Source organism: Diadema antillarum, unplaced genomic scaffold (genome assembly GCF_040938485.1).
Source record: "Diadema antillarum isolate AM-2024a unplaced genomic scaffold, OU_Dant_1.0 scf00000226, whole genome shotgun sequence".
NCBI lineage: Eukaryota > Metazoa > Echinodermata > Echinoidea > Diadematoida > Diadematidae > Diadema > Diadema antillarum.
Window position 1 is genome coordinate 2,063,032 of NW_027271115.1, and position 11,423 is coordinate 2,074,454.

The 11,423-nt window shown below is 38.7% G+C and overlaps 1 protein-coding gene across 1 annotated transcript; it reads right to left on the minus strand.

Moving 5' to 3' along the window:
• Positions 1–209: 209 nt before the first annotated feature.
• Positions 210–10,988, minus strand: LOC139724667 (ribosomal RNA-processing protein 7 homolog A-like). Its single transcript, XM_071635796.1, has 7 exons — positions 10,943–10,988; positions 8,940–9,079; positions 7,870–7,989; positions 6,918–7,044; positions 5,213–5,310; positions 3,736–3,934; positions 210–295 (listed from the first exon to the last, which is right to left on the minus strand). Exons 1-7 carry the CDS (start codon positions 10,986–10,988, stop codon positions 210–212), a joined length of 816 nt encoding a protein of 271 aa, XP_071491897.1.
• Positions 10,989–11,423: the final 435 nt, after the last annotated feature.

The window sequence follows — 11,423 nt, forward strand, 5'->3', positions numbered from 1 at the left end:
TGACACCGCTTGGACATTTGAATGTAGACATAACATTCTAAAAGCACCCAAGGATGTTGACCAACATGATTTGTTACAAGAGAACCTTGTGAAATGTTCAACAAATCTCAAATCGTTTTAGAACTCTCAGGGCACTATTCCAAAGTCCACATGGGTAGGCTCCCCTCCACTTCTTGGGCTTGGTTTCTCTCAATATGGTTCGATTTCTCTCAGTACGGTTTAAATTTTCTCGCTGCCTTCATTTGAGATATCCTTTGCTTGTCTTCTTCAAACTTCTTCCTCAGCTCAGCTATGTCTGTGGAAAGTCAAACAAAAAATAAATGTTGGCATTACAGGGCAAGCTGGAACTGCCACTGTGTACAATGTAACAGGAATAAAACACAATGCATGATTACAGCAAATGGGGAAGAGGCTAGGCAGACACCAGGACTTGACATTAGCAGTAGCTTAGTGGCCCTGGGGACAACTAAAAATTTACACTGTGCCACCAAATTTCCAAAAAGGTTATCATTTTATGGCCCAGTCAGGCACTTAACCCTTTAAGGATGAGTCCCAAGTGTACTCGAGCAGGGGTCTATGAGAAATGTGCATTGTAACAAAATCAGCCCGTCTATAACAGGTTCACAAGATTCAAAATGGATGCTTATGTTTCTGTAAAAGGTATTTTGGGCCCCTACATTTCTTTTTCGGGACACCAAAATTTGGGATCTAAAGATTTTAGTGGCTCACACGGTCCCCCACAGAAAAATAGTTAGTGTCAAGCCCTGGACACAATTCTTTTTAATGTCAATCTGACAGTACAACCAATTCATTCATCACACATTATGATGACTGTAAACTTATCAACAAAGATGGAGGAAATGAAACAAGGCAATCGCCAAATTGTGTCTCGCCCATTCGTGCACAAGGAATTAATATTTTTTATAACTCCCAGAAGTTAATTGACTTGCTTATGACCTTTGACCTTGTGGTGACCTTGAACACCCTAAGGGACATTTACCATCCAAGTTTGGTCACAAACGGACAAAGGGATCAAAAGTAATGAGCCGTAATCAAAACGCGCCATAAAAACTTAACATTGGGCCCTAAAAATTTGTTGACCCTTTTCTGTGACCTTTGACCTTGTGATGACCTTTAACTCCCCAAGGGACATCTACTGTCCAAGTTTGGTCAGATAGGGATCAAAAGTTATGAGCCACAATCAAAACGTGCCCTAAAAACATAACATTGGGCCCTAAAAGTTTGTTGACCCCTGTCTGTGACCTTTGACCTTGTGACGACCTTCACCTCCCCAAGGGACATCTTCCATCCAAGTTTGGTCACAAACGGACAAAGGGATCAAAAGTTATGAGCCATAAACGAAATGCGCCCTAAAAACTTAACATTGGGCCCTAAAAGTTCGTTGACCCCTGTCTGTAACCTTTGACCTTGTGGTTACCTTCAACTTTCCAAGAGACATCTACCATCACCCAAGTTTGATTGCCATTGTAGCAACATATGCTGAGTTACGTGCGATAAGAGAGTCTTGCAAGTAAACTTTAACGTATGACCTCAAATGACCTTTGACCTTATCATGTGACCTCTTACGGCACCATAACATGAAGGTACCCCCAGTGCATCCATCACCCAAGTTTGATTGCCATTGTAGCAACATGTGTCGAGTTACATGTGATAAGAGAGTCTTACAAGTAAACTTTAACGTACGACCTCAAATGACCTTTGACCTTATCCTGTGACCTCCAACGGCACCATAACATGAAGGTACCGCCAGTGCATCTATGACTCAAGTTAGGTTGTAATCCAAGCAACTTATGTGAAGTTATTTGTCAAAAGAGAGTCTTGCAGGTAAACTTTAACGTAGAAAAGAGAGTCTTGCACATACTCTTTAATATACAGTCTTGTATGACCTCAAATGACCTTTGACATCATCACATGACCTCTGACAACACCATAACATGAAGATACCCCTAGTGCTTCTATCACCCAAGTGTGGCTGCCATTGCTGTAACAGTTGCCAAGTTATGCATCATAAGAGAGTCTTGCAGGTAAACTTTAACATCTGTGACGGACGACGGACGACGGACGACGGACGACGGACGGACGACGGACAGACGACGGACGGACGACGGACGACGGACGGACGCCATTTGGATCCCTTAGTCTCGCCTTCACCTCCGGTGGGCGAGACAAAAATTGCAAAAAATAAAAATAAAACAACAAATAAAAAACAATCACAATACAGTATTCATCGCATAATCGGGCATCTGATAATCGGGATCCTCGCTTAAATGATATACGCTTCCCAGAAACATTTCCAACGCACGTTATTTTCACTGGATAATCGGGCGGGGACCTCTGATAAACGGGACAATTTTTCTTCAAGCGATCTTTGATTTTGTTAATATTTTACACAAAAAATCTACCAAAATACCACAACAATATTTCAAAGATTCCGTATCAGTTGTCCTTTACAACAAACTTACAAAGCAAGCTTCGGATTGGTGTGTTTTGACCTCCGTCCATCCAGTACATGTACATGCATAGCCGCGAAAGCGCCGTGTATAAGTATCCATGCCATTGCAAAGCACATGCCTTCGCGAACATTCTTCTCCCCTACATAAGCAAAGCCATGTGCTCGCTTGCAATTCCTACTCGACTCACATCCAATAAAAAACATGCCTCGCTCATACAGCCCAGGCTGTGTGCGTTGTTTAATCTCAGTCATACGCTCTGAGGGCAAAGTCCATTGTTATCGCGCGCCTTCGTATCTTGTTATCTACTGTCTTTGGTTTCAACTTTCAATACCGCTGTACACTGTGATCTGTGTGTACGTCACAATCTTCCTCAGTTGTGACCGGGCAAAAGTTACATGATTGAAATGAGGGCTATGAACAGTTACGTATTCAGTGAAATGGGGGAGAGAGTGGGAGGGAGAGCGTGAAAGATGAGAAGGGTTCAATTTATGTGCGAATACGTAACGTTTTATGAATCTAGACTATGAGCTGACATTGATTACGTGTACACGCGTGTTTGACAGAAGAATCGAACCCGGTTGCGATTACTCTACATCATTGCGAGAATGCAGGGAGAGCTGGAGGGTCGCGCCGAGGGGGGTAGCGTGTTGTGTATTCATGTACATGTACAGTACGTCAGTATGCATGTGTGTGTGTGTGTGTGTGTGTGTGTGCACTACATGTACATGTCGTATGCCGTTAGTGTATGGTGAGTACTCATCGCGAAATCGGGCACCTCGCTTAAAGGGGCCGTTTTTGCTACTCCCAACCTGTCCCGATTATGCGATGAATACTGTATTCAGCAAAATATCAACACCATCGTACAAAGAAGCAAATCATGTTGAAATATGTGGCAACCTTGATCTTCCCTGGGTACCTGAAAGATTTACCTCCATTGACTTCAACAGAACTTCCTTTGAAGTACAAGAGCTCAAATTCATCAATGCAAAAATAAAAACAGCAAAATTCATAAGATAGTAGTAAAGTTATAAGTAGAATGTCCACAGTGTGCAGTTAAATGCAACATTTTTTAAGGTAATAGCGAAATTGTATGTGGCAGTATTTTAAGTCTTTTTAATTCACTTTACTGATGACACAATCCCATCGTAAACTTAAATCTAGAAATGTTATCCAAAAAGAAATAACAAGAAACAAAAATAGGGGCAAATTTATGATGCTTGAAGGACTGCTGCTTCAGGAAATGATTGCTGGTAAAACTAACGTTCTCGCTTGGACTCCCTGGTCTGGAAGGTATAGAAGTTCATGAGCTCCTTCTCCGCCCGCTTCCGCTTCTCCCTGGCCTGCAGTCGGCGCTGCTGCCGCTCCGTCCGGGCCACCACTGGCTTGGCGCTCCTCTTGGTCACCGTGATCCAGCCATCCTCGTCAGGTACCCCTTCCTCCTCCTTTGCCTGCTCCTCCTCCTGATCGAATGGAGAGACAGAAGGAATGAGACATGTCTAGGTACACCTACACAAGCATTAACATCTACTGTATGCAAGATATTGTACATTTCACAAATTGGAAGTTGCAAGACAGTTTTACTAGTGTTGAAAATTGCAATCAAGAATGAATAAGCAAATACGTATCATCCCTTTACGAGACAACTTAACAACTCTACAACTTGGAGATAGTAATTATAATATGCTAATTTCTGTTATCTGAGGTGATATTTTCATGAGTTATCAATTTTGCAAATAATTAGTCCAGTTGCAAAATTCGAGGGAACAAAAACACAGTGAAATGTATGACACATACAGTATATCAAATTAAGAAAGTAGGCATACTGATGCTGAAATTTAATGGGATTTTGGAACTCAAGTGATGAGGTTTAAGTCGAAAAGTAGCAACAAGCTTGCACCTCCAAAGGTAGAGAAATAACCCACAGGGCATTCACACATTTTGTGATCGTTTGAAAAGATATGTATGTAAAAAACATCTCGGATTGAATTGAAAATTGCAGTTGTCATAGCATTGACATAATTTATAAAAATGGTGATATGGATCATAATCAAATGATTGGCCAAGAACTATCATGTCACCAGTCTTTAATGCCACATTTTACAAAACAAATACTGTACATTTGTCAAGCATGTGTTAACAAAATTATCCACCCTCCATAACCCTGAAACAATCCGAATCACACTGCTCCTTGTGTGTTTGGGACTGTTTTGAAGTTACCATCAAGTGGAAAATGCTTACTAACTCCCTGTGTAATGAGCATCATTTGTATGCTATACATACTGATATTTCAGTGAATGACAGTTGATCAATATTTCTGCAAGCTGTTAATTTCATGCCTTCTGGTCTTCTTATCATCATGATTACTGGGAAAGAAATCCACATAACTCAAATATACAGAAGAAAGTGTGACTTCTCAAACAAGCCATTTCATTAAAATATTGCTTGAAATGATATCAAATCTCTCAGAAAAGAATTATGAGTATTTCAACGATTTGAGCATGGGGCCAAAGCTTCAGCAGACGCATACAAATATGTTAGCACCAGAATAAGACTTGTCATAACATGTGCGACTTACAACTGTAATTCCATTCTCCTCAACAATTTTGCGTCTTCATTTTCGCAATTCATAACCTATTCACGAAATTCAAGGAAATAAAAGCACTGCAAAAAGGAAAAAAAAATTGTACACAGTATTCATCAGTGAATGACAGAGAAGTCCACATATACAATCCTCTTACCTCCTGTTTCTTCTTGTCAAACTCTACCATGAAGTCATCAACTTTCTTTTGAAGTTTTAAAGGGTCGGACCACATGGCTGCATATTCTTGGCACCATTCTATACCACCACCACCACCACCAAAAAAAAAAAAAAAAAAAAGACAAGAAAGGAAAATACATGAAGTGGCACCTGGTTACAAAGGCAACTGATATAACAAATTATTCATTATGAGAGAGAGAGAGAGAGAGAGAGAGAGAGAGAGAAAGAGAGAACATAGAATCTTTCTGTAAGCTTCAATGCTTAGAGACTCCAACCCCAAGCACCTTCTGATCTGGAGATTCTCCTGCCTGAAACCCCTAGCAAACGGGAGACTCCAAGTTTATGTGTGCGAAGTTCCTAGGGTTATAGATGCTCTCTGGTGCTATCTAAGGCTTATTTTTGCAACATACGATAGCAATAAGTAAGAAATCCTTTCCAACGGGAGATATTAAGCCAGGGCGGGAGAAATTAGATCTCAAATGGGAGAACGGGAGATTTTGCAAAAATGGGTTTTCGGCGGGAGATCTCCCGTCGAAACAGGAGAGTTGGAGTCTCTGAATGCTCCATTTTGTATCTGGTTGCCCTCCAAACCTGACACAACAAAATTCTGATGAACATGAGTTTACCGGGCCCATGGAGTTTATTGCTGTAACTAAAGCCTGCTGTAAGTAAAGTCTCTTGATTATACATTTATTACCTTGCTCAATCATACACATTCTGTAAATCATTTAAAAGAATGAATTTATTCATTTGTTTACAGACAGTTGTATCTCCATTCATATGTCATATATTTTATATATCTAAAGAAAAAGTATGCTGTAAAAGTGGATATTTTCGGGCTTGGCAGGGTAAGAAGAGTTTCGCGTGTTTTTAATTCCGCGGAATCAAGACATCACGCACAGGAACATATGGCAAGCAAAAATATTTGCGTGCTTTTATTTCCATGCTAGTTTCTGGTTGCGCAAAATGCGTGAAAATTTCAACACCATGAAAATTTCCACTTTTACAGTAAAGCCATTTTGGAAACTTCTGACAACAAAACTCTTCCAGAGTTATTTATGATGTGTAGAGAAAGATGCTTCAAAATTGTAGATAGAGGTATCTGCCAGAGGTTTCCCACAACTGCCCTACTTTAAAAGAGAATATTTCAGTGATGGGCTCTAGGTGGGATGTAGGCATAGGGTAGGGTGTTTCAAAACATTGCTCCTTACAATTTTCATAAACATAAAATCATCACTTGCCTTTTTTTTCCCCTCCTCTTTTTTAAAACATGCTCATGACTTCTATGCCATAGGAATATTTTCTCTGTACGCTTTCATTGTATGTAATATACAAAAGATACCCTAATTTTTCAAACTTAAGTAATGTATATACATGTACCATATATTTAGTGAGTCTAATTTTTTTGTGTGTGAAAATTGATACGTCTCAGCAATTTTGCAAGATACTAAATTCATGAGCATGGAGTACAGAAATGGACAGTGACATACATGTGTGTATATATGTCACATTCATGTTGGGATCAAAGCTAGTATTTTCATAAGTTTCAATATTCACGAATAGCACCTGACTCATGAGATTTGCAAACCTCCCCCTCCCCCCTCCCCCCTCCCCCCCCCCCAAAAAAAAAAGGGATGCACATTATTACTCCTTTGCAAATTAAAATTTCCTAAGGATGAACTCACTCTTATAACCCGTCGGTATAGAGCTCTCTCCCTCTGGTGACAAGACAAATGGAGATGTGTAGTGGTGCTTCAGAGCTTTTCTCAAGGACGATGCATGCTTGAAGACAACATAGGCCATTTTGAAACCCTTGGAAAGAAATCAAGCGTTCACACATTAGAAAGTTGGGGAGGTGCCAAAGAACAGTCAAGGAGATACTTGCATCTCAACAGGTGGAAAAAACAAACTCAAACTCAAAATACAATCACAAATCAAAGAGGCATTTATATTCTCTTTTCAGGAAATGAGGAGTATTGGATTTGTTTCAGGGAGCCTCCTGTAGAATCAGGGAGACCTGGCAGCTTTGCATTATAATGGTGGTCATAACTTACAAAAATAACACTTTGTCATGCAATCAGATGAAAGCACAATGTTTTTCATGGTTGTTGTTGTTGTTGTTTTTTCAGCAAAGTGATTCTGGTATACATGACCAGTCCATAGCTCATTGCTTATAAATGGAAACTAGTTGCCAAAAGTATTAAATCAGAGGATTTAACTATATCTCAGATACGAATGTTTAGAATCAAAATGTAAAACAAGAGGGAATTACTCATAAAGATATTTCTATAAAATATCTCACACGAGACCTTTGCTGTCCTTGCATCCATCGGGTTGCGTATTAGACTGTTCATTGTATTATTGACTTATGTATGTTGTGATTATTACTTTGTAATGTGCAGTAGAGTATATTATTATAGTAGCGGCGCAATATAAATGCCCTTTATTATTATTATTATTATCATTGGGGGAGTACAGTTTACTCTTTATTGGGATCTACTTTTATGAGACAGGAGTAAGATTTATTGTAACATACACTGTATACTACCCAGTATCACATGTCTTTTTCTTGCATTCACAAAGAGATATTTAATCCACATTGTGAATGGCATTGTCCCCTTGGGAATAGACAGCTACCTTGGTACTTTTCATGGGGTAAATTTTTTCCAGGACTTCATCCTCATCTTTGCCCGGTTTCGTTTGGAGGCTGACGGACTCCACTGGTCCACCAACGCCGAAGAGTCGCTCCATGCATTCCTGTTTTTGTAGGATAAGAAGGATTACTAATACTAAGAAGGGTACATGTAGATTTTACAGAAATATTTAGGAGGTACAAATTGTATCTAAATAAAGAAACAGTTAACTCCCTTGGAAGCACTGACACACAACTTGACTAGCATGTGTGACTGATGATTACTTATACAACAGCTATTTTTATGTCAAGTTGCTTGCTGCATCTAACAATGGCCCTTATGAGTATCAGTCTACCAGCTATCATATATATTGATTGCTATCTAGGTTATCCCATCAGTAATTTTACAGGCAACTATTTTATTATTCCAGTCAAAGATGATATAGGGTAATGACAATGCTCATTACACTACAAGGTTAAAGGTGTCTTTGTCTTTGAAAAGTTGCTGAAATGAAATCACAATGTGTTGCATCACTAAACAGATACAATTTATCTTTGGGCTTCTCCATGGTTGACTTCATGGGTTTGTAGGGGAAAGAGAGAGAGAGAGAGTGAAAAAAAGAAGAAGAAAAGTGGCATCAAAACATTTTTGCTTGCCCAATTTGTGCATCTTTTCTCATTGTTCTAAAACACTTGCCCAACTTTAATTTTTCACTTGCCCAGGCAATTGTATGTACAGTAGCATCTTGTATGTGTGGAGTGAAGTTTAATGTTCATCTGTATGATATCAACTGACATAACACAGTCAATGAACATTACAAGCAATGCACTGTTTGCAATTAAAACAAGGTCTAATACTGCCAACAAAATTTAGAGATGTTTGAAGACAGCAAAATATTTACAAAGTACAGTTTGTACTTACAGTCTAAAACATACGAGAAGGTAAGATAAACACAAGACAAATGGGAAAATGATATTTAAATTACATAATCTGCATTTTACCTTAATAAAGGCAAAGTGCACAACAACCTATATGCCTACTGACACTGTTTATGTGACAATTGACAGCACTAACCTTGTTGCAATATGGTGGCACGTTCACCACAAACAAAGTTCTGTGGGATGGTTTGATATCGTCACTTTCTTTCACCGAGTGCTCCTTGCAGTACATCAAATGGCCAGCTTTACTCTTTTCATTAAACTTTACTGGTACAACTGCAGAAAGAAACAACAACAAAAAAAGAGTAAAACCAACATACAGTATTGTAGCATGAAGTGAAGATACACACGTACGTTCACACACAAACACACATAAAAACATGACACATAAAAAAGAAACAAATGGACAACAGAATGTTGTACAATAACTCTGTAGACTGTAGCATTGTGCTATTCAATCTTCACAAGACTTTTAAGATAGGGATAAAAACTCAAGCATGATTAATGATATCACACATGTTATTCCCTAGACAATTTCAAACAAAAACTCAAAACCTATCTTTACGAAATAGCCTATGATTGTTAAATTTGAAGTCATTTCTCAGTAGTACTGGCAACTCTGACCTTCAATGTATGTATATTTAAGAAATAGTGATTGCAGAGTAATATATCATGCTTGGTAAATTGTAATTTTTGTTGCTATATTTTGTATTATGGTATAATTTGTTTGTTTGTTTGTAAAGCGCATTGAAATTCTTTTCAAGTCTGAAATGTGCTATATAAGAACTTTTTACTATCATTATCATTATTATTGTGAAACCTGAGCCATGCCAGAATGTCTTATCTGACGTCATGATGACATTTAGAGTAATTCAAAAAGACATATCGCTTAAAATGATCAAATGTAGTCGCTAGCTTAGCAATCTATCCAAAACAATCTATCTAGGGCACTACCCTTCATCAACATTATTTATGGAAATACAATGATGTACCATAGCCTGCTTAAATTTGCATGCTTCAGTCCTACACCTACTGTAAAACATGATATATTCGCGGCATGAAATTTTCGCGAATTGGAGCTGACAGCCTTTTTCGCGGCATGAAATTTTCGCGAATTGCCACTGGCGTTCAATGCATATAGTGTAGTCAAAAACTTTCGCGTGCATTTTAATTTCACGAATTTTGGCGCTCGCGAAATTCGCGAAATTAAAATGCACGCGAAAATTTCTCGTTTTACAGTATATAGTGTAGGTATTGAATCATGGGCAATGTGCTTTATGGCCAATAATACTATAGTATGGATAGCCTTCATTTCACACAAAATTTAGTCGTATTCTTCTTCTTCTGGTATTCCTGCGTCCTTCAGACTTGCTGATTATTTCAGCAACAGGCGTGATTGTTGCTGTGTGTGTTGTGCTTGTACCCTTTGTAGTTGTGTGAATGTGCAGTTAATACGTCTGTCCAGAGGAGTCTTTTATTTTGCTATTCTATTACTTTTTTTTTTGACGTTATCACTCTCCTCCTGTGTATAGGAGGGGATCCGTGAAACCAGACACGGTCTCCGCGGAAAATATCCCCGATGACCAGATACAGACCAATCTTTCGGTCAAATAAAATATCTGAGGGTCCCGTGCGAGTAAAATTAAAAAATCAATTAACAAATATTGAAATAACACCAGTCTACCTGCATAGCTTGCCACCAAACTTCCACTGATGGGGTTGATTGACAATGATGACAGAATACCCTATTCATACTGGAAATTGATGATCTCTTGTTCATCACGAAAGTAGCCCCAAATTTCAGCAGCTGCGTTCGCGAACTTGAAACTGAACAACCTGAAGTCTCGTCTTCAAGTTACACAAAAACTATAATACGGGACTATTGAATTGTCAAACGCTGCACCAGGTTACATGAACGCGACCCCATTACTAACCCCGTCGCGGGGCGCTGTAACACAGTTTGATTTGTCCGTATGGGGTCGCTGCTGCGGTTACCCCATTACGGCTTATAATGCAACCAAGCATGCAAAACCAAATGTTTGGCGACAACTATATCGGTGAAAATTGATGAAATGATGGTATACCGAAATGATAATATAAAGACGTATTAACGGAGGAATATAATAAAAATAGACTTACTTTTGAAGCCACCAAGTTCACGAACAAACCCAATGGGAGCTGCCATGCTGTTTATCAAGATAGCGCCATCTGCGGCTGCTGCATGCTGAGTGTTACAATCCCTGTAAATGTAAAGACTTTGATGTGATACTCGGGGTAATCCATGCAATATATTATCATTCGCTGTCAACTGTTAGAGAAATCGTGTTCACTTTGATTTTCCATTTAACAAGCAAATAAAAATACCATCATTCGAAAATTTTCCCTCTTACCAGATGAAGAAAATACACTCTGACTTGGTAACATAATATTATCAAGTATTTGACTTGACTTTTAGTTTTGTTTGTTTGTTTGATTTGCTTGTCAAACCGACCGTAAGCATAACATCAATAAGGATGAAATTATGATTGTACCCATCAGTTTTGCGCACTTTTGGAAAAGTATAAAAGTTTTATAAAATTTCATAGGTATCGACATCATTTACTAGTTTGGATGAATACTT

What these genes read in the sequence shown, in the direction of transcription:
- LOC139724667 (XM_071635796.1), bottom strand. Translation starts at nt 10,988, where the DNA reads ATGGCAGCTCCCATTGGGTTTGTTCGTGAACTTGGTGGCTTCAAAA. An exon ending in TGCCACCATATTGCAACAAG is followed by an intron (nt 7,990 to 8,939) that starts GTTAGTGCTGTC and finishes CTACAAAAACAG; the next exon opens with GAATGCATGGAGCGACTCTT. An exon ending in TTGACAAGAAGAAACAGGAG is followed by an intron (nt 3,935 to 5,212) that starts GTAAGAGGATTG and finishes CCATTCGATCAG; the next exon opens with GAGGAGGAGCAGGCAAAGGA.